This window comes from Eurosta solidaginis, chromosome 5, assembly GCF_040869045.1.
Source record: "Eurosta solidaginis isolate ZX-2024a chromosome 5, ASM4086904v1, whole genome shotgun sequence".
NCBI lineage: Eukaryota > Metazoa > Arthropoda > Insecta > Diptera > Tephritidae > Eurosta > Eurosta solidaginis.
This window is the reverse complement of record NC_090323.1, coordinates 162,086,673-162,114,443: the sequence shown is the minus strand read 5'-3', so window position 1 is coordinate 162,114,443 and position 27,771 is coordinate 162,086,673. Positions and strand designations below refer to the sequence as shown.

Here is a 27,771-nt window from a genome sequence, read left to right as displayed (position 1 = left end):
CGGCCATGAAATATAGTCACCTTTGAAAATATCCGTATCACATGCTGGCAGGCGCACATGATATTCCATGTTATCTGAGACATCTACTTTCTTATCTTTCTTTTCAAAATTTTCCAAAAGCTCAGCTATTGCCGCCTGACACTTTAGGAAGCTAAAATAGCACATTTTATGCTTCTTCTTGATAGCCGATAAGTCCTTTGAATCAAGCTCTGATGAACCTAAGAGCTTTTCGTATGTCACCTTCGTAGCTTCCCACAGAGTTTTTAACTCATCCCTTTGGTATATTAGGGAGTGTTTACTGTGTTGTGAAGGTGACATGTCGTTGAAGTCATTTTCATACTCCGTCACTGCATCTGCTTGGCGTGTATAGGTCTCCATTGTGGATAAAAATAAAAACCCAAAAGTTTATACAGAAATTGCCTTTGCAGAGAGTAGTGAGTGGAAAATGTCGCCAAAGGACAGAACTTGGAAGTGATAATGTGACAAGTGAAAGTATTTGGTGTATGCGTATGTGTGCACAAATTTACCAATTGATTGTGTAAGCCGATAAGTTATGGCTAACGTGAAAAGGACTGTACAGAGGCTTATGTGCCAAGTGGGATAAGTACAATCTCGTGGTGGCAACGGCGCGCACCCACGTAAATGTTAATGAAAGTGCTAATGCAGAATTGCTACTGAATTGTCTAAGCCAATAAGTAATGGCTAGTGCAAAAATGGTGTCAGTGGAAGAAGAAAAAAAATATATGTACGCTTGTTATGGACTTTTTGGTAATTTAACCAAGGAATGTGAACTTTTATATAACCAAATTAGATCAGTCAAAACTGATTTGTGTATTGCCGCAAGTGAGAATAATAATTCTTCAGTTTTTTTTATTTTTTTTTTTTTTTTTTAATAATTGTGCCAGGAATAAGGCTATTGGCCACCCAAACAACAACAACAATATGTGTGTATTACACTAAGTGCACTTTGTGCTATAGCAACAAACTAAATTGCAAACGTATTGCCCGTGTAAATAAGTGCAAGTGATTTGTATGTGAGAAAAAATTTTATTTGATTAAATGCGCGCCTAAATTAAATTTACAGGTTTCTGAATAAGTAACCTTAACAAATGGAAATTTTGTGCTTTGGATTAAATGAATTTTTTCAGATAAATCCTGCAAAGGTGAAAGTCGAAAAGTGACGCAAATCGGTGTTTGAGGTTATGTTAACCTTTTAGAGCAGTGTTGTGCTACCTTGAGCTGTGTCCGGAAAATCTTACCGCTGGTGGGGGATAGTTCCGGATAGTCACAAGGCGTGTTGCACAAACTTTAAATAACTGCGTTAAGCGCCTTTTCCTATTTTTGCACAAGATGAGACTTCTCACTTCACGGAAAAAAAACACAAAATCACTTGCACTGTTTAATATAAAGAGCCACTTTGTAATTTTTAATTTTATTTTGAAATTTTAGTAAAAGTGAAATTAAAAGAAAACCCTACCTAGCACGGAATATTTTTAAACCACGTACCTTTTATCAAAGTGTTGATCCGGATAATCGAATGCGATTTAAATATTGTTGTTGGCTGTTTCCAAAAGGTACCACCAAAAATGTATCAGTTGTTGTTGTTTCGAATATAAAATCGCTGGTATCACCAAGAAAACTGTATCACCATGGACAATTGCTGATATTTGTTGTTGAAGTTTTTGGTTTGCTTCCTTGCTTTAATGCCTAGAGAGTTGAGTGGACTGTAATTGTGTGACTGGTTCTCTTTACCGGCGCGGTAAGGACCATGAACAAATGCGTGGTGGCAACGGCGCGCACCCACGTATTTGTTAAAGATTAGGTTAAGGCGAAAAAAGGAAGAAAATAAAACACCAAAAGGATTTCGTATTAATAAAAAGAATTCACAAAGTGCTTTTATTTATATGAATACAACAAGTGTTAAGAAAAGGTTTAACAAATGTTGTGGAAAATGATATATGTATATATGATAATAATTTTGAAAAGTTGAACTTACGTGAACGGGCGATTACGTGTTCCTTTGCTGGCTGCTGGATTAAAAGAGGACGAGCCTCTTTGCGACATGAGCCGATGAACCCGAGATACAGCTCCTTCGTTGGGTTTCCCGGCAACAAAGTTGCTATACCGCGGGCTCACAGCGGTAAAACTCTAAGATACATGCGTACTACCACTCACACACGCCTGTGTGTATTAGTGATCACAAGCATGCATATGTGGTAGTAAACGAAGAAAATTATGTTACGAGGGAGGGGAGATATATTTAGGCCTGTGGCCTAAACAGTTTGAATGCAAAGCTATTAACACGACATTCCTGGAAATACGTTGTATATAATGGTATCGTATTTACTTGCTGACGTCAAATAGCATTTGGCATTTTAATTGCACGTTTATCATCATTAAATTTTAAGGCCTTGCAACTCCAGCGAAAACTGCACTGTCATGATTTACATATGTATTACCATTGATTTTCTTGTTATACATGTTAGATAGAGTCTACCTAAATCTGACATCATAAACTAAAATTAGTTGGTTGCTCAAACCGGTAACTAGTGACGCCAATACCATATTAATGCCTTTTCAAAGGAATGATTACTAAATTAAATTTTTATACTCAGCGCGCTTTGCACACAGAGTATATTAACTTTGATTAGATAGATATAGACTTCCATATATCAAAATCATCAGTATCGAAAAAGATTTGATTGAGCCATGTCCGTCCGTCCGTCCGTTAGCACGATAACTTGAGTAAATATTGAGATATCTTCACCAAATTTGGTACACTAGCTTATCTGGACCTAGAATAGACTGGTATTGAAAATGAGCGAAATGGGATAAAAACCACGCCCACTTTTTATATATATAAAATTTTGGAAAACACAAAAAACCTAATAATTTAGTAAATAATACACCTAGAATGTTGAAATTTGACATGTGGACTGATTTGAGACTCTTGATAAAAATTTGGAAAAATTTTTCAAAATGGGCGTGGCACCGCCCACTTATGATAAAATCAATTTTACAAATATTAATCATAAATCAAAACTCGTTAAACCTATCGTAACAAAATTCGGCGGAGAGGTTGCCTTTACTATAAGGAATGATTTGAAGAAAAATTAACGAAATCGGTTAAGGACCATGCCCACTTTTATATAAAAGATTTGAAAAAGAGTCGTGGACGAATAAAATAAGCTATATCTTTGCAAAAAAGAGCTTTATATCAATGGTATTTCATATCCCAAGTGCATTTATAACAATAAATAGGAAAAACTTCAAATTTAAAAAAATGGGCGTGGCACCGCCCCTTTTATTACTAAGCAATTTTCTATGTTTCGGCAGCCATAACTCGAAGAAAAATTAACGGATCGTAATAAAATTGTGTACACATATTTTCCTTATAGCAGAAAATATTTCTAGTAAAAAATGGACGGGATCGGTTAAAGACCACGGCAACGTAGATATAAAACAAGTTTAAAAGGTTGGTAGACTAACTAGAATAATAAGCTATAACTTTGCAAAGAATAGCTTTGAATCAATGATATTTCACTTATCACGTTTTACTGTAAGAAGAAATGGGGAGACATTTTTCTTTTAAACGGGCGGTGTCACGTGTTATGTAGAAAAGTAATTTATCTGAAATGAAATGTACAATTGAAGCTCACGCTGAGTATATAATGTTCGGTTATACCCGAACTTAGACACCTTTACTTGTTTTTTTTTTTTGTATTTAGTTGGCTTAGACGTAGGAAATTTGGTTGGGCTCAAATATTTCTTTCGCAGAAATTGAAGTCAGGTTACAGATTTTAGATATTGCATTCCCTTATATACGAAAAAACCGAATGAAAAAAAAAATGAAATAAGATCGCGTGCGAGTATACTATTTTACTTCTTAGTCAACATTTTTATTGTTTTGCCAACAAAAATTTAGTTGGCTTTGAACTTGAAACATTACTCAATAACACGAACTCGAATGCTCTGTTGCACCTTTGCACCGTTTTTACAAATATTTTTCAAAGCATTTGAGTGTTAGGGAAAGAATAAAACAATAGGCGTTAGAGCATATCTCATAGTTAATGACGACATATTAATGTGATATATGGGTACATCAATAAAATTTAGAGACTGACACAGCACGCGTTAATTATCAAGCTAAAGCAATAGCACAATAGCGACTATGAAACTCATTTGGTTCGAAATGTCTCGTAGAGCTCCTTCACAATCCTTTCGGAACTGGTACGTTATTTGACAAAGCCATAGGGAACTTAAGTTTAGTCGTAGCAGCATACAAACAACTATATTTCAAGCTGTCAAAAGCGCTTTGAATTCGAGAAGAATTTAGGGGCGTGTTGATACTCTTATCCTGAGTCTTCTCCAGGACTTTTGCGAATCGTTAAATCTGGACGATGTTCAAAGCTTCAGTCTGTCACACAATACGGTACGGTATATAATCTCATAAAGCATACTGAGGAATAATACACATTCAGTATATGTGAGGTATTTATTGACCGGCCAGTTCAACCACGCTGAGGGTAGTATGTACATATATACATATGTACATGTGTGCATATACCGTCATCAGGGATTGGGATACATGTTTCGTCAAGTCCTACGCAATCCGGCAATGAAAGGAAGTTCTCCCTTGAACCTGATGCTGAGAAAAGGAATTCTGGGAACAGATCTAAACGGAGATGGGATCAGTGCGGATATCTGCTGGGTTATCTCGGATCTACTTCGTGATTGTTTTGAAGGACCCTTTCTGAACCATTTAAACATTATTTCGGAACTACTTTGGATTCTTTCGTAACTATGAGAATATCTTCGGGTCTATTTGAGAAGAGCTTCATCTGATTGATATCGGTAACCATTGATATCGACGATTTATCGCAGCGTTGCCGGTTTGTACCAATGGCGTTATCGGCGTGTTATCGAAGTATAATCGGTTTGTTATCGTCATAGACGACCCGCCCCCCATTCTCAGTTTCATGAGGAACTTCGGGTCGACATAGCCGCGCCTGCTAAATATGTGTATGATACATTCATATTTGTAATAAGGTGGGTGAGTTTGACAATTGGGTTGCGGAAGCTCTGACGCTATAAAGCTTTGTATTGCGCTTATCAACCCCTTAAATCGACAACTCGTTGATATCGGTTGTTACCGATGAAGCTCTTTAAAAACAGCCCCAAAATTATATACAATATAAAAAAAGTAAGGCGCGATAACCTCCGAAGATATTTTAGGCCGAGCTTCTCTCTTCCAATTTGCGTCGTGCTCCTACTAGTTTTATGCCGACTCCACACTGCTACAACAACAACATGCCGACTCCAAACGGCACACCACGGCGGCCGCCTCACCATCGATATGTTTCCGAAAAAGTCTCAAGGTTGCCTAAAAAAAATCTCACAGTAGTACCGAAATAATCTTGAAAAGTCTCGCAGTAGACCTGTGCCTACACCGCAGAATTCTCAGCGAAATTTTCACAAACTCTCTTCATTTTCTAATAAAACCGCAAAATAATGCTATAATTTTGTTCTAAAACTCTTGCCTGTTTCGCACAAATAATAAACAAAACAACACGAATTACGACAAGGCTTGTTATACTCAGTTGAGCAGAGCTCACAGAGTATATTAAGTTTGATTGGATAACGGTTGGTTGTACATATATAAAGGAATCGAGATAGATATAGACTTCCATATATCAAAATAATCATGATCGAAAAAAAATTTGATTGAGCCATGTCGGTCCGTCCGTCCGTCCGTCCGTTAACACGATAACTTGAGTAAATTTTGAGGTATCTTGATGAAATTTGGTATGTAGGTTTCTGAGCACTCATCTCAGATCGCTATTTAAAATGAACGATATCGGACTATAACCACGCCCACTTTTTCGATATCGAAAAATCGAAAAAGTGCGATAATTCATTACAAAAGACAGATAAAGCGACGAAACTTGGTAGATGAGTTGAACTTCTGACGCAAAATAGAAAATTAGTAAAATTTTGGACAATGGGCGTGGCACCGCCCACTTTTAAAAGAAGGTAATTTAAAAGTTTTGCAAGCTGTAATTTGGCAGTCGTTGAAGATATCATGATGAAATTTGGCAGGAACGTTACTTTTATTACTATATGTACGCTTAATAAAAATTAGCAAAATCGGAGAAGGACCACGCCCACTTTAAAAAAAATTTTTTTTTAAAGTAAAATTTTAACAAAAAATTTAATATCTTTACAGTATATAAGTAAATTATGTCAAGATTCAACTCCAGTAATGATATGGTGCAACAAAATACAAAAATAAAAGAAAATTTAAAAATGGGCGTGGCTCCGCCCTTTTTCATTTAATTTGTGTAGGATACTTTTAATGCCATAAATCGAACAAAAATTAACCAATCCTTTTGAAATTTGGTAGGGGCATAGATTTTATGGCGTTAACTGTTTTCTATGAAAATGGGCGAAATCGGTTGATGCCACGCCCAGTTTTTATACACAGTCGTCCGTCTGTCCTTCCGCATGGCCGTTAACACGATAACTTGAGGAAAAATCGATATATCTTTACTAAACTCAGTTCACTTATCTGAACCCACTTTACCTTGGTATGAAAAATGAAAGAAATCCGACTATGACCACGCCCACTTTTTCGATATCGAAAATTGCGAAAAATGAAAAAAATGCCATAATTCTATACCAAATACGAAAAAAGGGATGAAACATGGTAAGGTAATTGGATTGTTTTATTGACGCGAAATATAACTTTAGAAAAAACTTTATAAAATGGTTGTGACACCTACCATATTAAGTAGAAGAAAATGAAAAAGTTCTGCAGGGCAAAATAAAACACCCTTAAAATCTTGCCAGGTATTACATATATAAATAAATTAACGGTATTCAACCGATAATGTTCTGGGTCACCCTAGTCCACATTTTGGTCGATATCTGGAAAACGCCTTCACATATACAACTACCACCACTCCCTTTTAAAACTCTCATTAATTTGATACCCATATCGTACAAACTGATTCTAGAGTCACCCCTGGTCCACCTTTATGGCGATATCTCGAAAAGGCGTCCACCTATGGAACTAAGGAATACTCCCTTTTAAAATTCTCATTATCACCTTTCTTTTGATGCTCATATTGTACAAACAAATTCTAGGGTCACCCCTGGTCCACCTTTATGGCGATATCTCGAAACGGCGTCCACCTATGGAACTAAGGATTACTCCCTTTTAAAACACTCATTAATACCTTTAAATTGATATCCATATCGTACAAACGCATTCTAGATCACCCCTGGTCCACCTTTATGGCGATATCTCGAAACGGCGTCCACCTATGGAACTAAGGATTACTCCCTTTTAAAATACTCATTAATACCTTTAATTTGATATCCATATCGTACAAACACATTCTAGAGTCACCCCTGGTCCACTTTTATGGCGATATTTCGAAACGGCATCCACCTATAGAACTAAGGCCCACTCCCTTTTAAAATTCTCATTATCACCTTTCTTTTGATGCTCATATTGTGCAAACGCATTCTAGAGTCACCCTGGTCCATCTTTACGGCGATATCTCGAAAAGGCGTCCATCTATAGAACTTAGGTCCACGCCCTTTTAAAATACTCATTAATACCTTTCATTTGATACCCATATCGTACAAACGCATTCTAGAGTCAACCCTGATCCACCTTTATGGCTATATCCCTAAATGGCGTCCACCTATAGAACTATGGCGCACTCCCTCATAAAATACTCTTTAATGCCTTTCATTTGATACACATGTCATACAAACACATTCCAGGGTTTCCCTCGGTTCATTTTCCTACATGGTTATTTTCCCTTATGTTGTCACCATAGCTCTCAACTGAGTATGTAATGTTCGGTTACACCCGAACTTAACCTTCCTTACTTGTTTTTTATTATTTTGTATTCGTATTTGTACTATGGATGGTACTTAGCCGTACAAATAAATTGTTTCGTTTTGTATGTGTGCCTGCGTCTGTCTGCTCTTTTATAAAAGCTATTTGTGTTTTCTTACGAATCTATACATATGTACATGCATACATATCCAAAAGTGCATGCAAATGTAATAAATCGCTCTCCTTAAGCAATCTTGCCTTTTTGCTCGGAATATATGTATGTGTGTGGCATGCATGTCAGGTTATGTAGCATTCACTTTGATTTCTATGCTCTTCTGATTTCCTTCAAAAGGTGTCCTTTTTGTGTGATCTTGTAGTATGCGTTAAGGACAATGTGTAAGTTCCTTAGCTGCTTTAACACTTTTGAAGTACTGACGTAGGCTCATAAATACTTGTGGACACTTTTGAAGAGTATCTGTGACATTCTTGAGCATTGTTGACAAAAATTATTTACTCAGCAATAGCAAAGCATTGATTTAGTCGATGAAATTTGGTAAATGGCTATTCCGTTGAATGGGTTAGCCATTTGAAAATATTTAACAGTGTTTAAAACATTTTTAAGCTTTGAAGTTGTTTGTGGATTTCTTATTCATTCATTAATTGGCTACATGTGCTCTAGAAAATGGGTCTCCCAAAATTGAAAGAGGGCCCATATTAACCAAATCGCGTCTTTCGTTCTTAGATCATAAATGACTCCAATGCAATCATATGCTAGCTTACAAAAGAAATAAACAAATGTAAGGCGCGAAAACCTCTGGAGAGATCTTAGGCCGCTTAGAGAAATTTTCTACTAATTGAAAAAACGTGTTTATAAAATTTTGATGTTGCTTTGCCCGAGGCGTGAACCCAAAATCTTCCGCGTGGTAGGCAGAGCACCCCACCATCACACCACGGCGGCTAGCTTAGAAATAATTGTGTAATACTTAATGTCAATAAACTCTTGGTAGGCATTCCCTGCCGCACACTTCTATTGCATGGATTTCAACCTGGAAGATAGTGTGATAACGTCCCGTTGACAATTCATTTCTCAGCCCATAGATACCAGCTAAATCATCAAATGCATCAGTAGGCCAGACCTCTGAGTCGCGATTGGTATATCGATTCCTTGTTTCGCCGAACACTGTTCACAAGGAATACCTCAAAAAGTCAGCATGCTATTTTGGGGATAGCCATCAATGCATGAGAAAGAAATGCAGAGCACAGAGGGCTAATTTTAAACTCCAAGTCCTTTCAGTTTTTCTCGTAAGGCTCTGCGTAGCAGTCTTTGGAGGCTCTTACGACTGTTAGACAAATTTATTTCTACACAGAGGAATTTTGTTATCGTTCCCAATGTGCTGCTCCAAATTTATTTCTAAAAGTTTATACGACGAGTGCAGTTGCTCGATCTTCCAAGATTTTGGTATGAATACGACTTTAACCGCTGTCCACCTGTTTGGGATATAGCTCAGGAGTATAAAAATAATTGTAAAGGTTGAGGTTATAAGGTTTATTCCCTGCTCTAATATATAAGGAAAGAATCCATGAGGTCTCAGGATCATAGCATGTATTGACTGTCATAAGCGTTGCTAGACTTTTTCTCTACCACGGCGGCCCACCCATTAAATGTGAGTGCTGATAGCCAGTTGAGTGAGTTGCTGTCAAAAGTTTGCATATCTCTTACATCTGCTTAGCGTAACTCCCATTTGCCAACCACATTTCTGGGATCTAACGAAAAGGCTTTTTGGAGTAGCTCAAAAGCCGGAAGACCGTTCATCTTTTCACAATGTTCACCCCGAAGCACTATGAGAGACAATGCATGGATGCCAATCGCCCTACTTCTTGCTGTATTAAACAACTCTTAGCCTGGCATTTAACTATCCAAGCTTTTTGTTCCACCTAGACATTTTATCTTGTAGACATGGGGCTCAACCTCGATTAAAAGCTGTAGTAATGTCTGAGTGACGCTGTTCAGCTTCTGGCTCAAGCGCCTGCATCGTATTTATTGGTTGCTGTGAGCTATGATTGCCGTTTTAAACTGAAATTCGATTCAGAACCCAATGACAACGTAATATATAAATAAAATTCTCATAACAGGCGTTGTATCGATACATTTAGAAAATCTCCTTCGCCGTGGATGGAATATTTATAAAACTTATTAGAAATTTGGGAATCTTGCTCTCAGTTTTTGTATGACTGCCAGGTGAGCTCTGAACTTGAAAATGATTCAGAGCGTTAGGTCAAACCGAGAAAAAAATGTTTCGCTAGATGACAGACGGATCCAAATTCATATTTAGGAAATGCATTCAACACCATGAATATGGTACTGGTACCTAAACCCGTAAGAAGAAATACGTGTATGTTCGAATCTGGCGTTATCGGCTAGATTCAGGCATTCGAAATACATCTATATTATTATGTCTTAATTTTTATACTGAATTGAGCAGAGCTCACAGAGTATATTAACTTTGATTGGATAACGGTTGGTTGTACAGGTATAAAGGAATCGAGATAGATATAGACTTCCATATTTCAAAATCATCAGGATCGAAAAAAATTTTGATTGAGCCATGTCCGTCCGTCCATCCGTCCGTTAACACGATAACTTGAGTAAATTTTGAGGTATCTTGATGAAATTTGGTATGTAGGTTCCTGAGCACTCATCTCAGATCGCTATTTAAAATGCACGATATCGGACTATAACCACGCCCACTTTTTCAATATCGAAAATTTCGAAAAACCGAAAAAGTGCGATAATTAATAAAAATTAGCAAAATCGGAGAACTACCACGCCCACTTAAAAAAAATAATTTTTTTTAAGTCACATTTTAACAAAAAATTTAATATATTTACAGTATATAAGTAAATTATGTCAACATTCGACTCCAGTAATGATATGGTGCAACAAAATGGAAAAATAAAAGAAAATTTCAAAATGGGCGTGGCTCCGCCCTTTTTCATTTAATTTGTCTAGGATACTTTTTAATGCCATAAGTCGAACAAAAATTTACCAATCCTTGTGAAATTTGGTAAGAGCTTAGATTCTAGGACGATAACTGTTTTCTGTGAAAAAGGGCGAAATCGGTTGAAGCCACGCCCAGCTTTTATACTCAGTCGGCCGTCTGTCCTTCCGCTCGGCCGTTAACACGATAACTTGAGCAAAAATCGATATATCTTTACTAAACTTAGTTCACGTACTTATCTGAACTCACTTTGTATTGGTGTAAAAAATGGGCGAAATCATACTATGACCACGCCCACTTTTTCTATATCGAAAGTTGCCATAATTCTATACCAAATACGAAACAAGGAATGAGACATGGTAATTGGATTGGTTTATTGACGCAAAATATAACTCTAGAAAAAAACTTTGCAAAATGGGTGTGACACCTACCATATTAAGAAGAGGAAAATGAAAAAGTTCTGCAGGGCGAAATCAAAACCCCCTGGAATCTTGGCAGGAATACTGTTCGTGGTATTACATATATAAATAAATTAGCGGTACCCGACAGATTATGTTCTGGGTCACCCTGGTCCACATTTTAGTCAATATCTCGAAAACGCCTTCACATATACAACTACCACCACTCCCTTTTAAAACACCTTTCATTTGATACAATGATTGTACAAACAAATTCTAGAGTCACCCCTGGTCCACCTTTATGGCGATATTTCGAAAAGGCGTCCACCTATAGAACTAAGGCCCACGACCTTTAAAATACTCATTAACACCTTTCATTTGATACCCATATCGTGAAAACAAATTCTAGAGTCACCCCTGGTCCACCTTTATGGCGATATTTCGAAAAGGCGTCCACCTATAGAACTAAGGCCCATTCCCTTTTAAAATACTCATTATAACCTTTCATTTGATACCCATATCGTACAAACAAATTCTAGAGTCACCCCTGGTCCACCTTTATGGCGATATCTCGAAAAGGCGCCACCTATAGAACTAAGGCCCACGACCTTCTAATACCCCAGCGGGTAAGGGGGTAAGAATATACCCGCGGTAGGTATACCTGTCGTAAGAGGCGACTAAAATACCAGATTCAAGGGGTGTGTAGCGCAACCCTTCAGGTTGCCAGCGCAATATATAGTTTCTCCAAACCCAATTGTCAACCTCACCTATCCGTGGCGAATCCTGTTTCACTAACAGACGACGCTTTGGCGACCCCAAGCTTCTCATGGAACTTGGGGGTGGGGAGGGAGGGGATGACCTGAAGGTTTAATGTGGCCACATAAATCGTTCCCGAGATGGTCGGTCTAGCACCTTAATGGTGCTGTGGTACCGGAGCGTACAGGATCTGTATCCGGCAAAGGACCATCACATCGATAACACTCCCCAAAGCCTTCGGGGAGCAACCTTATCGCAACAACCTTCTAAAATACTCATTAACACCTTTCATTTGATACCCATATCGTACAAACAAATTCTAGAGTCAGCCCTGGTTCACCTTTATGGCGATATCCCTAAATGGCGTCCACCCATAGAACTATAGTCTACTTCCTCTTAAAATACTCTTTAATACCTTCCATTTGATACACATGTCATACAAACACATTCCAGGGTTACCCTAGGTTCATTTTCCTACATGGTGATTTTCCCTTATTTTGTCCATATCTCTCAGCTGAGTATGTAATGTTCGGTTACACCCGAACTTAGCCTTCCTTACTTGTTATTTTTACAGTTTAAACTGCGTTATTAACCCATTTCCTCCTGTTTCCACTTTCCTTTGATGCAGGGTAATATGAAAGGAAAACATTTGACACGCAGTGTTGCTATGCGTGAGGCCACATCACCACCTCGCACACCCACACCACGTGCCGATCACGGTCAAGTGTCACCAAATGGGCAGTCGGTCAGCAATTATCAACAACATCATCATCAGCAACACCAACAACAGCATATGGATAGCAATGACAATAGCAATATTAATAATAATAACAACAACAATACGAAATTGCATGCACAATCAAATATAGCACGAGGAAATTCCCCTATTGAAGCACCTGCCGTGATTGTGACTGGTCAACATAGTCAACAACAACACCAGCCGAATGTTGCATTATGTAATGAAGCAGAATTTCCAAAGCTAACACCACCAAAATCGACAAAAGGTGGTGGTGGTGGCGGTGGAGGAGGAGGAGGAGGTGGCGGCGGAGGCCCCAGCGGTCAACGAAATAATAATAACAACTGTAATGGTATTGCCGATGGCTGCAATAAAATCGAATATAACAACAACAGCAGAAAAATGGCAAACTCGAATGCAAATGGTGGCAATGGCAATGTCTCTTATGAAACAACAACAAAAAATTCAATCACACAAAATAACAGCAGCCACAACAATAACATCAGCAACAAACATCAACAATATAATGCGAGCAATGCATTACATCAAGCCTTAAATGTAGGTGGTGAGTCAGCACCGCGTGGTGGTGGTGGTGGAGGAGGTGTTGGCACGTCGCTACACAACTCCGGTATGAATTATCAATTAAATTCCAATGATAATCAACATCAACAGCAGCAGCAGCAACAAACGCAGCATCAGATCGCCTACGAAAAAGAGAATCGTTGTCCACGCAATGATAGTCAAAATAGCAACATGTCAAATATGCACGATGATGAGCCACAACATCAACAGCAACACTACGAACGTCAAGGCGGTGGTGGTGGTGGCAATAAGAAACATCGTACCAACTCAAATTCGAAAGGTAATAAGCCACGTTTGAAGAATATTGGCGGCTCATCATCGGGCAGTGTAGATGGTGGCAATACGAATAGCAACAACACGTCGGGCTTTATTTCAAGAGGTGCGTAACGCGAATGTATTTAATCAATTTAATATATTCATAATTTTTAGTTTTCAACAACTCAGAGAATTCGAGTGAACAATTTACCGATCATGGTGGCACCGATTTGTTCTCTTTTTTTAAGGAGACACTCAATAAACATCCAAAGGATCGTCATTTTCTGCTGAAAGTTGAAAAGGATTTAACGGAGTTCGTGCAGGAAAAAAGGTGAGCTTTTTTTTTAATTGTTTCGGTAGAACAACATAAAAGTGATGGGCTCTGCGGTTCTCTCTTTGTTTCTCTCGCTAAGTTGATTATTTTATATCATTGGTCGCCAATTTCACACACGTAAACAATTTCGTCACAGTGTCCACTAGGGCGGGCCGATTTAAAAATCGCTCATTGCTCTGTGAAAATCGTATTCTAGGGATCAAAATAAGAAACTTTGCCGAAGAACCATACCTCTAAAACGAATTCTGGGTCGAACTTTTGGGTAGGGGCAATTTCAATTCTACCTGCTGTGTCTTGTGGTGGCTTAAAAAAACAACACAAGCAATTTTACGATCTGCAATTGTGTCACAGTGATACCTTCATTTTTTAAAATGGTTGAATAAAAAACCCACACAACTATGTTTACGACATGCAAATGCATCACAGTGATGCCTTGGTTTTAAAAGGGGGTTGTAAAAACGCTAATTTCTAATAATTTTTTTTAATTTCTTTTCTATTACTAAGTGAAATTCATTTTTTCATTTACATATGTTCTGACTAAATAAATTTCTAAGGAGAAAAATAAACTCCAAAAAGAAAAAACAGGCATTTCAAAGTGGGATTTTTCAAAATTTGCCCCTACGACCCAAAGGGGGGGGGGGGGACATCAGAATTCGTTTTAGAGGTATGGTTCCTTCGGCAAAGTTTCTTATTTTGATCCCTAGAATATGATTTTCACAGAGCAATGGGCCATTTTTTTGCCTCCCCACAAATCGACCCGGCCTAGTGTCCACAGATCCACATATCATTCGTTTCATAGATGAATGGATTGGCGACTCCTTTTTGCGAGAGAGCACCTTCAAAATGCACATTTTTTTTAGCATTTCTCAACTATGCCATTTTTAGTGATTATATTTTAATAGGAAATGACACCTACCCCTCGCCTTTGGGTTATATACATATGTATATTCAAATTAAAACTTGTATTTTTATTTTTTTCCGGGCAATTTTGGGCCCCTTTTAGAAGTTGTGGGTCAAACTAAAGTTTACTGAAATTTTTGGCTTATTTTTTGTTCTGGCTCCCATCTCAGTTGACCCGGGGGATTTATCTCTTTATGCTAGCATCTGTCATAGATAAATCCGCGTGAAAGCAAAAAGCTTTGAAAGTAGACAAAGGATTCGTATCAGTTTATACTTGGTTCGTTTTCGGCCATTGATTTGCTTAGTTCAACTGTCATTCTCGTGTGGTCGCTTTGCTACCGATATCATGCATTCATTAACTGGCGCTCAACCGCTTAGGCGATTCTAGCCTATGCGTAACAAGTCACGCCAGTTATCTCTGTTTGACGGTTGTGATGCCAATTGATAACACCAAAAGAGTTCAAGCTTGCCCCTCCCAAGCAAAGCTTCCCCTTACCTCACTTCCAAATTTATATCTATGCCAATAGGGATCCGATAGGGACCGGAGTGTTTTGCATTCTCATAACAACGTCCATGATTCTAGACTAGTTTAAGTTGAGTAGAAATAAGCCCACTTAAACTACATGAAGGTCCGTTCTTATGCCAAATAAGAGATCGATGACATAAGCTATAATTACTTGGAAAGTTGCTGATTTGCAGGGATGTAGTTTCGAATACTGCTGATCTCGACGTTAGATATATCGTGGAGGTCCGAGCAAACGGAGAACGTTATACTTTCGGATAGTTCTAGCAAAATCTGGACAGTCCCCATAATTACTCCTCATAATCTTCCAAAAAGCTACGGCAGGAAGGGTTTTCCAATGTGCTGAGACATACCCCATGTACTTCTTCTTCTTGTAGCGTTAACGACACTCCTAGAAGTATTATCGATGACGATGTTCCTTCAACGGAAATGATCCGGTACATAACACCAATAAGCTACTAGCCCGACCATCTCGTGATCGATCTGATACGTCCGATCCCGCCAGGCCTTTGGATTTTAGTCGCCTCTTACGACAGGCATGTCTACCATGGGAATATTCTAAACTTCTTAACCGACAAATTCTCCCGTTGGAAAGTTACATGCCAGAACCTCAATACCAAAAATAAACAAGCCTCTTTGACCCAATTATTTCGGCAAATCGCCTGCCATTGACAGTCGCCCAGATGGATCTCGCTGCATTACAAAAGGAAGTGTCTGCCCAGCATTTGATTAGCTGACTTGATGCCCATCCTAAAAATACTCGAGGCTATCGCAAGCGAAGCTAATCCCTCCCAGACTATCCCCAAGTCTAGCTCAGAATCTTAATTCCCGCTTGGCTATACAAGTACACGTTGATTTTTATGACTGTTGGAGCACTTTGTGGATGGTATGCTCCACCACATGCTGAATCTTGGTGATCAGTTAGCTTGAAATGCTCTACATTGAGCTCTTGGTAGAAACCCCTCCAACAACTTTCCTGTTCAACTTTGACCCATCAGGGAACCAGTTATCCCTCTTCCAAACATCTCTCGAGGGAATAATTGAACTGCAGCTTGTGTAGGGGGTAATAGTCGGCACTGTCTGGAATAAAACCGAAGTGTATAAGAATTGTGGTGTTCCCGAAGGGGGAAAATATCGATATCACAAAACTTGATTAACTTCAGGGCCAAACAGACAAATGATTGATGCAGACCCGCCTTCAAGACAAAAAAGGGGGTATCTTTCAGGAACTCATCCCTTTAATCTCGAAGAGCGTGGGAATGGCCCCCGACTCATCCACACTCGGTCGCTAAATTCTTATATCAAGTATTTTCCGACAATCGCTGCTCTCAGAGGTTAAACTCTCACCGTATGACCTGTTTGTAAGGTGTATCGGTAACTACCACTGTTACGGCTGTGGCCATTTAAATAATATGACTTATTTACCGCCACGCATCACGAGTATTGGAGTTTATATCCGCCGTATTTTTCTGGGTCTTTACTACAAACACTTTCGAAAGCTTCTTTAGATGCAGATAGGTCGCTCGATAAGGCAGAGGGCATGACTGATCGCTACGAAACTTAGAACGACTAATAAACTCTCTAATGCATTCATGTACTTACTATACTAATATTCTCATGTACACTTGTGTTTTATCACTTTTAGTCGAGGTGAATTACGTTTTCCGCCAGCGTCATCATACAATCGCATGTTGATTCATCGCACAGCGGCCTTCTTTGGCATGGAGCATAATGTCGATACCGAAACACAGCAATGTGTTATAGTGGCCGCTACCAAAAATACACGCATACCAGAGGTGAGTCTTCGATTTGTAACAGTTGTTGATTGTATTCTTATTTCATTCATATTTACAGATTCGCTTCAAATCCCTGGTGCGGGATCATCGTGAAGATACGCGCAAATCAATATTGAAACGCGATACGCATAGTTTCGATGAAGTGCGTCAAAGTAGTTATCTATGCCCAGATCGTGGTAGTATGCTTGATCGTAAAGCTAAAAGTTTTGAAGAGCGTGAAGAGGATTATGAGCGTGCACGTAGTCGCATCTTCAATCGCAGTCAAAATGATGGAGGTGATGGATGCATGGATGATGGTTATATGAATGTGAGTTGGACACAATCAGTGGAACAGCAACAACAGCATCAACATAATCGTCAACGTCCCAATGGCAAAATGATGAAAATGCAAAATGTAATTTGATTCACACATGCATTCAATTTTGTTTTTATAAATAACATTGTGGTTATTGCCTCGTTGCGGAATGATTCAAACTTAGAAGGGAATACTTATATCCGATTAGGAAATTTTTTTTATTATTTTTGTGTACTCCGGTTGGAGATCTATTTTTTACCTAAAGGAAAAAAATTATTTGCCTTATAAAGCCATAACACTGTTAAACATTCTGATGGGTATTGAACCAAACAAATTTCTTTGAAGAGATTGATCCATACGAAAAAGCGTAGTATCCCCGTTATTGAAATTCAAGGGGTTGATACGTGCAATACAAAGCTTTATAGCTTCAAACCTTTCGCAACCCAATTGTCAACCTCACCTACGCGAGTGGAATCCTGTTACAAATATGACGACCCCAAGTGGGGAGGGCGGGATGTCCTAGAAGGTTTAATTTGGTCATATAAATCGTTCACGAGATGGTCGGGCTAGTACCTTAATGGTACTTTGTTACCGGAACGTACCGGATCTATATCCGGCAAAGGACCATAAACATCAACCACCCAGCAAGTTAGGGGGCTCAGAATATACCCGCGGCAGGTATGCGTGTCGTAACAGGCGACTAAAATACCAAATTGATTCAAGGGATTGCCAGCGCAATATATAGCTTCTCCAACCCAATTGTTAACCTCACCTACCCGTGTCCTACCCCAAGGCCTTCGGGGTTGTCTTTATCGTTAATACAACAACAACGTCCCCGTTTTTCGACACTAGCCTCCAAAATATGTAGTAAGGTGGTAACTAATTCTGATACGCTAAATCCTAGCCCGCCTTCAGATTTGGCCTAGCGTGTAGTGGTTCGATCCTAAACTCAAGTTCTTTTTTTAAACTGGGTGTGGTGATAAACCGACTTTTTTTAATTCTCACCTGATGCATATTCAACAGCAAGGGCTGCCTCTGCCAAATTTCAACATAACATTTTGAAGGTATTTGGATTCACGGCTGAAAAAGCTTTGAAATTTTCTTATTTTAAATTTGGCTCACATTCATTTTTAAAAATTTTACTAAATTTGATCTCTTCGTCTTAAGTCAATTTTTCTCGTCGAATTTTATCACTTTCCCAGTTTTCTTTATTGAATTATCCTAGTTTTTCTCTTTTTCGAAAATTCCGATATCGAAAATCCGGCATAGTTAGGGTTCGATTTTGGGTATTTTCCAATTTGGTAAGATAAAAAAAAATCGGAGCATACAAAAAAGTTGGTTAAAAAAATTAAATGCTTGGCGCAAATTTACCTCCGAGGAGATTTAGGCCGTGCTTCTCTTTTGCATCGTTTTTAATTTTCCCTACAAATTAGCGGGACGGGACCTATGCACATGTTAAGCCGACTCCGAAAGGCATCTGCAACGCAGATGAATTTTAACTGCAAAGCTTTTCGTGCTAGAAATATCTACAATCGGAGTGTTTGCCAAATCACTGCAATATGCTAAAAAAAACTGATTTTCAATTGATGTTACTTTGCCCGGTACTTAAACGTTACCACTACACCATGGCGGCCGCTAAAAAAAAAAGTTGCTTATTCTGAGTTTAATTCATTCCGCACTTAAAAATTATGTTAAACATACTATTAAGCTAATCTCCCCCAATCAATATTTGCAGTCAAATGATTCGCGTGATGGTCGATCTGGTGGCGGTGCAGTACCCAAAGCGCACAATTTCAACAATTATGGCGGTGGTGCAACACAAGGGAATGGACCGCCATTGATGCGTGGTGACTCCGGGAGCTCAAATAAGAATTTAAGCGGCGGTGGTCGATCATATTCGAAACAAGATTCAGCTGGCAGCACAAATACACCATGGCGTTTGTCACCTTCCAGCAGCGGGTAAGTGTGTAATTTATGTCTATGAATGCAGTACAAATTAAATACACAGACGAAGATAATAATTTTAAACACATAGACTTACTATATGTACTAAAAAAATAAAATTTAAGTTCTATCAGTTAGTTCCTAAAAAAACATAAAAAAGAAACTTGCAACTAATATTAATTTTGATATTGATTTGTTTTGTTTTTTTTTTTTTTTTTTTTGTTTAATTATCTTGGTTATTATTATTACTGTGTTATATAATGGTAATATTCTGCAACTACAACTACAATTGTAGTTATAAAACTCAATCCCAATCGGTGCATTCCGGTTCAGTAACGCCATCACCGAATGGCTATTGTAGTGAAGATCCAACGTCAGCTGAACAAGCATATATACTTTGCCCAGATGGTAATATAGGAAATTATCAGCAAGTCGAATCGCCAGTTCATTTACAACATTTACAACCTACTATAATATATGATGACAATGTAATCCCCATGCAATCGAACGTTTTGACGCCAACACCACTGAAGCAGGAAGATGCAATGCAGCAGCAGCCTGGTTGTGGATTGGTGTGGGCAGTTACTGATATATCGAGTGTGCCCAAGGGCAGCGTCTTAATCAATCCACAAACATTGCAACCATTTATTAACCAAGACGGGTAATTCGCAAAACAAAATATAAAAGCTAAATTTTCACTGTTACAATTAACAAATTAGAACTTTTTTTCTCAAATTATTAATATTGTTGCCACAGAGGAAATATTTTTACTAATTGGGGTGTTTGGTCATAGTCGGCAATAATGGTTTATTTATTTTTTTTTTTTGTTGTTGAATTTTTTGTGTAAACCTATTTGAAGTATAAAAAAATTTCTAACAAAAGTTAAACGTGAACTTAGCCTCATACTTTAAGAAACCAGTAAGAGACTGAAAGTTTTGTCCCTAGTTCGTAAATTTTTAAATATTTTATTTTCGACTATGACTGAATACCGCTATAAATGTTTAGTATGCAAAGTTTGCAAAATGTATTCTGCTTATGCGCACGCAACACCTTTTACGGCATTTTTTTATATACATATTTGTAGTTTTTAATTATTTAGCCAGACGTTGAACCAATAAAATAATTTGGTGCGAGTATGGGATCACAAAAAATGCCACTGTCAAGCAATTCCCGTAAGAAGTTGTATAACAGCAAAACTTTGGCCCGTAACTACTGAAATTTCTTATAGCTTAGTTCCATTGAAATATTTAAATTTATAGGAATAGTTGAAATGTTTCTATATCAATATTGAACCTCTACGGGCAATCCTATTGGTGTTACAACAGGCATGCCCTGAAGGCTGTGCTGAGAGACAATCTAGAACTGTCCGACAAATAAACCCTTACATAACAAGTAAAGGTGTCTAAGTTCGGGTATAACCGAACATTATATACTCAGCGTGAGCTTCAATTGTACATTTCATTTCAGATAAATTACTTTTCTACATAACATGTGGCACCGCCCGTTTATAAGAAAAATGTCTCCCCATTTCCTCTTACAATAAAACTTGATAAGTGAAATATCATTGATTCAAAACAATTGTTTGCTAAGTTATAGCTTATTATTCTAGTCTACGACCCTTTTAAACTCGTTTTATATCTAAGTTGCCGTGGTCTTTAACCGATCCCGTCCATTTTTACTAGACATATTTTCTGCTATAAGGAAAATATGTGTACACAATTTCATAGCGATATGTTAATTTTTCTTCGAGTTATGGCTCCCGAAACATAGAAAATTACGTAGTCATAGAAGGGGCGGCGCCACGCCCATTTTTTAAAATTTGAAGTTTTTCCTATTTATTGTTATAAATGCACTTGGGATATGAAATACCATTGATATAAAGCTCTTTTTTGCAAAGATATAGCTTATTTTATTCGTCCGCGACCCTTTTTAAAATCCTTTATATAAAAGTGGGCGTGGTCCTTAACCGATTTCTTAAATTTTTCTTCAAATCATTCCTTATAGTAAAGGCAACCTCTCTGCCGAATTTTTTACGATATGTTTAACGATTTTTGATTTATGATTAGTTTTATTTGTAAAATTGATTTTATCATAAGTGGGCGGTGCCACACCCATTTTGAAAAATGTTTCCAAATTTTTATCAAGAGTCTCAATATCAGTCCACATGTCAAATTTCAACATTCTAAGTGTATTATTAACTAAATTATCAGGTTATTTGTGTTTTCCAAAATTCTATATATGTAAAAAGTGGGCGTGGTTATCATCCGATTTCGCTCATTTTCAATACCAATCTATTATGGATCCAGATAAGCTAGTGTACCAAATTTGGTGAAGATATCTCAATATTTACTCAAGTTATCGTGCTAACGGACGGAATGACGGACATGGCTCAATCAAAATTTTTTTCGATCTGATGATTTTGATACCTGTACAACCAACCGTTATCCAATCAAAGTTAATATACTCTGTGGCCAAAGCAAATAAAATATATGGTATAAAACGAGATGGTGAACGTAAGAATAAGCAAACTTGAGAAAATTGTGTTACCTAAGGAGGAATCAAAAGAGATCAATGTGCATACAATAAATGTGCGCCAGCCGTGGTATGATGGTAGCGTGCTCCGGCTACCACATCGAAGATCCTGGGTACACGCCCAGGCAAAGCAGCATCAAAATTTTAGAAACAAGTTTTTTTTTCAATTAGAAGAAAACTTTTCTAAGCGGGGTCTCCTGTCGGCAGTGTTTGGTCAGCTCTCCGGGTGTATTTCTGCAATGAAAAGCTTCTCAGTGAAAACGCATCTGCCTTGCAGATACCGTTGGGAGTCGGCATAAAATAAGTAGGTCCTGTTTCGCCAATATGTAGGAAAAATTAAAAGGAGCAAGACACAGATTGGAAGAGTAGCTCGGCCTAAAATCTCTACGAAGGTCAACGCGCCTTACATGAATCAAATTAGAGGAATATCTCAGTTTTTGGAAAAGCCCTGTACTTTGCATAAAACTATTCATTTTTCGTCGATCCCTTAGACTTCCAAAAACTTTATTGTTCTTCTTCTGAATTCGAATGGGATATTTTCAGAATTTTATATAATTTTCTTCCGATCTGTTTGGATAATATTTATGTATATTTTAAGCTACGCAGATCTATTGTGTTGGGTGCAAATAAAAATAAGAATAAAGATTATTCCACCTTTCAGCTCGACGTTTCGCCAAATTTCCTTGGCATCTTCAGGAGCGTGACACTGTATTTATTTAATAAAACAACAAAGAACACAATCAGATACATATAGATTTGAAATTTAAAATATTGCAAATAAATATTGATTGCACAAACATTTTTTCTTACTTACAATGATTAACGAAAAACACAATTTTTACTAAAACATTTAAAACATTTGAATATTAAAAAATTGCGGAAAGTTAATAAAGTACAAAAAATCGATACCACCTACATGCGGTAAACTTGTCATACTAAAAATTAAATTACAAACATAATAGGTACGCGGCGGCGATATTGTCTGTATCTTCTTTTTTGTTCATTGTGTTTCCTCTTTTCTGCAAAATTCTTAGGCTTTCTAAGGTGTAACGCGCTTTTTCTCTCCTTTCGGTGTCTATTATTTTTATGTTTTCAAAATCAGCTGTGTGTTTGTTTTCTATTGCATGCTGTGCCAAAGCTGTGCTTTGTTTTTGTTTACGTATATCTGCTTCGTGCTCAGCTACCCGCGTGCCGAGCGCCCGCTTTGTGGTCCCAATGTAGACCTTATTGCAGCTATCTTCTTTATTCCCTTTACAATGAATTTCGTAAACTACATTGCTACGTTGTTGGAGATCTATGGGTGTTTTTGTTTTTGTAAAGCACGTTGCCAAAGTGCAGTTTGACCTGTATGCTAGTGTAGTGTTTGTGTTTGATGTTTTTGTCAAGTCATGTGTGAAATTTTTGTGAGCCTAGGAATGTAAGTGACACTGAAGTATCGCTTTGTCTGGTTATTTGTACCTGAAGACTGTGTTTTTTGGGCTATATTTTCTATTTCCATTTGTTTCTGATTTATTAAATTTGATATGATATGGTCTGGATAATTATTTGCAATATTTTAAATTTCAAATCTATATGTATCTGATTGTGTTCTTTGTTGTTTTATGAAATAAATACAGTGTCACGCTCCTGAAGATGCCAAGGAAATTTGGCGAAACGTCGAGCTGAAAGGTGGAATAATCTTTATTCTTATTTTTATTTGCACCCAACACAATAGATCTGCGTAGCTTAAAATATACATAAATATTTTCAGAATTTTGTCAATGTCATCAACATATGCCAGCAATTGAATTGCTCCAGAGCGCTTAAGTTCTGCAGATAGTATAATTTTCTGCCGTATCAAATTAAAGAAATCGCACGATAGGGGGTCACCCTGTCTGAAACCTCGTTTAGTGTCGAACGGCTCGAAGAGGTCCTCACCAATTCTGACTAAGCTGATGGTGCTGCTCAGCGCCATTTTGCACAGCTGTATAATTTTTTGCGCGGAAACCAAATTGCGGCATAGCGGCATATAGGCAGCTTTAATTGACGAAGAGGTGATGCGGGTCGATTCTTTTTTCGCGTTTTTTTTTAAGATTTGGCGTATTGTGAGAATCTCGTCGATGGTAGACTTACCAGCTCTGAAGCCGCATTAAGAAGCCTGATTCCGCGATAGTTGGCGCAGTTTGTAGTATCCCCCTTCTTGTGGACTGGGCAAAGAACACTTAGATTCCTGTCGTCGGGCATGCACTCGTCCGACCATATTTTGCAAAGAAGCAGAGAACCATCAACATCGATAAAACTTCCTAAAACCGTCGCACAGTGACGCCTCTGCCGTTAAAGCATGGCAAAAATCAAAAAAATCATGAAAGCGTTCGCTAAATCTAATACATGTCCCTAATAGAGAATTTTCCAGGGATCAAGAATATACAACTGTTTTTTCACAACTGTTTTTCTACAGAAATAGTTTAGCAGATAGAGCCGCTCAAAGTTGACCAATTTTCAACATTGGGAAAAATTTGACATTTTTCTTCTTTTTCGTTGTATTTAAAATGGTTTTGTGAGTAAATAAGGCGGCCGGTTGTCGTTTTCTTGTAGAGCAATTAAAAATAATTTAATTTAGGATTGAAACCAAAAAAGAAATGTTTTTTTTTTTTTTTTGTTAAAAGTTGGCGGATATACCTGTTTTTCGAAATGCCTATTTTTAGGCCCTTTTTAAAACTTTGATGGAAAAAAAATTCATAAAGTCTACATGCATCCAACTGCAACTTCACTTTTTACATCAAATAAAGTTAAACAACCTTGGGCATAAATACGCGCCTGAGCAGGTATATATAATTCAGTACGTCCGTAAGGTCGTTTTTGTTATTGGAACTTGTTAACAACATACATTTTTTTAGTTAAGAATTGTATACCTGAAATTCATTTTAATAATTTGGGAAGGTATATAAAGCTATCCATCATACAATGCACATTATCATTCGTCTTTTGGAGATTAAGGAACTAAGTATTCTGTTTACTTAAATAAAGTGAATAGTATTTTTAAATATAGTTTACAGTTTAATTTGATAATTTTGATTGAGCTTTAGGCCAGATTATTGAATAAAACTTCTTTTTTAGTAGTATTCAAAATATATTTATTCGATATTTCGACTTCAATCTGAAGTCATCATCAAGAATACATATGGATATGTATGATCGACTTTACAGTTTAATATTTAGTCAGATACACTCGAAGCCAATTCTAATATGTATCTAGAAAACTCGAAACTATTTGCGGTGTTTAAATCTACAAAGTCAAGACGGGACTTCGTTGAGGCTATTATGAGAGAATTAGCGAGTGAAACAAGCATTAAAGAAAAGGAAGGCCTGGAAGAAAAAATTGGTTTACAATACATTATGATAGAAAGAAAATGGAAGGACGTCTATCGTAACAATTCAAAATTTCTAAGTAAGCATGAAAAGTGGCTAGCTGACAAAACTTTTTTGGACGAAGAAATGCCTAGCACGTCAACCAATCCAACTAGAGGGAGACCAACAAAACCCATAGAAAAGTGTTCTACCTACACAAGGAAAAGGAAGCTGTCTGATACCACAAAAGCTATGACCACGACTCATCTTTCAGAAGCACTGGCTATTAAATATAAAAAAGAGGAAGAAAACGTGAAGTCTTATATAACAGAAGCAGTTGCGGTAGCAAGGCCAGTGCGACTGATGAGGATCAAAAACAGCATTCCCACACCACCAAATGCGCTACCTAGGAAATACACTCCCGAAGAAGCTTTGGCGCTGTTTATAGATCTCGGTTTAACGAAGAAAAAATATATTATATTGCGTAAGTCAATATTGCAACGTAATGCCGATATTTTACCTGGATACAAAAAAATTACTCAAGACAAGAAATAAGCAGTTCAGCTGAAATTGAGCTACAAAATTACACGACTCCTTCAAAGTTTTACTGAAGAAAGGCTGAAATCACTGCCAAAGGAGCTAGCATTGATAACTAAGTGGGGCTGTGATGGATCATCAGGAGAAAGCGCGTATAAACAAAGAATAAATGTAGACGATGAAACAATTACAGATAGTAATATGTTTATGGCTTCTATTGTTCCATTACGACTAAAAGATGAAGCTTCATATTTATTTAAATTCGAGAAGTCTTCGGAACTCATAAAAGCTACAGTGAGTGATATAAAAAATCAAATTGCCAAATTAGAACCAACAATAATTGAAATTGAAGAGCGGAATGTCATTACAATAAAGCATGATTTTCTTCTAACAATGGTCGATGGAAAAGTTTTGAACTTAATAACAATTACGACATCTACAATGAAATGTCCAATTTGTAAGAAGTGCCAAAAGGACTTTGAAAATCTTGATGATTCAATAACTGACGAACTAAATTATGAGTATGGAATATCTCCTTTGCATGCTAGGATAAGATGTATGGAATTTGTTTTGAAGCTGGCTTATACACTACCACAACAAGAAGAAGTTTTCGACGACAATACAACATGTAAGGAGAAACAAAACAGGAAAAAAAAAATAATTCAGGATGTATTCTATAAAGAGATTGGCCTTAGAGTTGACTGTCCAAAGTATGGATACGGAAATACAAATGATGGTAACTCCTCAAGAAGATTTTTTTAAAACGATGAAGTGACTGCTCGCATAACAGGAGTTGATGAGATATTGTGAAAAGATTGGGAGTAATTTTAAATATTTTAAACTGCCATGCACCAGTTAATGGACCCAAATTTGGAGAATATGCATCTAAAACTACAGATTTGCTGCATCAAAAGTATCCTGAGAAGAAACTTACACCAACGGTAGATAAAATTTTAGCACATGGAAAAGATTTAATAGAGTACCAGTGCTTACCACTAGGAGAATTGTCTGAAGAAGCTCAAGAATCTAAGAACAAGGACTACAAAAGATATAGATGTATGAACACCTGCAAAGTGTCACGAGTTAGACAAAACGAAGAGCCTTTCAGCATGTTAGCTATCTCTTCTGATCCAGACATATCATCTATGAGGTATGTAAGAACACAAAAAGATCTTACAGATGCGTATAGCTCGGAAATGGATGTTTTGTTAGATATATATTCCAGTGACGATGACTATGTTAAGATAAAATAAGTTTCTTACTTCTTATCACAACAATGAAAGAGAGATTTGAATAGAATTTTCCAGGGATCAAGAATATACAACTGTTTTTTCACAGAAAATTATAGTTTAGCAGATAGAGCCGCTCAAAGTTTACCAATTTTCAACATTGGGAAAAATTTGACATTTTTCTTCTTTTTCGTTGTATTTAAAATGGTTTTGTGAGTAAATAAGGCGGCCGGTTGTCGTTTTCTTGTATGGCAATTAAAAATAATTTAATTTAGGATTGAAACCAAAAAAAAATGTTTTTTTTTTTTTGTTAAAAGTTGGCGGATATACCTGTTTTTCGAAATGCCTCTTTTTAGGCCCTTTTTAAAACTTTGATGGAAAAAAAAATTCATAAAGTCTACATGCGTCCAGCTGCAACTTCACTTTTTACATCAAATAAAGTTAAACAACCTTGGGCATAAATACGTGCCTGAGCAGGTATATATAATTCAGTACGTCCGTTAGGTCGTTTTTGTTATTGGAACTTGTTAACAACATACATTTTTTTAGTTAAGAATTGTATACCTGAAATTCATTTTAATAATTTGGGAAGGTATATAAAGCTATCCATCATACAATGCACATTATCATTCGTCTTTTGGAGATTAAGGAACTAAGTATTCTGTTTACTTAAATAAAGTGAATAATATTTTTAAATATAGTTTACAGTTTAATTTGATAATTTTGATTGAGCTTTAGGCCAGATTATTGAATAAAACTTCTTTTTTAGTAGTATT

The 27,771-nt window shown here is 37.2% G+C and overlaps 1 protein-coding gene across 21 annotated transcripts in view; it reads left to right on the top strand.

Annotated features, from left to right (window-relative positions):
- enc (encore) overlaps positions 1-27,771 on the top strand; it is a 188,324-nt gene that overhangs the window by 141,368 nt on the left and 19,185 nt on the right. For 18 of the 21 annotated variants that reach the window (XM_067756599.1, XM_067756598.1, XM_067756595.1 and 15 more), the window contains 6 exons: positions 12,634-13,702; positions 13,753-13,909; positions 16,981-17,131; positions 17,190-17,525; positions 19,162-19,385; positions 19,666-20,031. In XM_067756599.1, coding sequence (XP_067612700.1) covers positions 12,634-13,702; positions 13,753-13,909; positions 16,981-17,131; positions 17,190-17,525; positions 19,162-19,385; positions 19,666-20,031 — 2,303 coding nt within the window. The remainder of the gene's footprint in view (positions 1-12,633; positions 13,703-13,752; positions 13,910-16,980; positions 17,132-17,189; positions 17,526-19,161; positions 19,386-19,665; positions 20,032-27,771) is intronic. The other 3 variants (XM_067756610.1, XM_067756613.1, XM_067756612.1) reach the window with 3 other exon arrangements.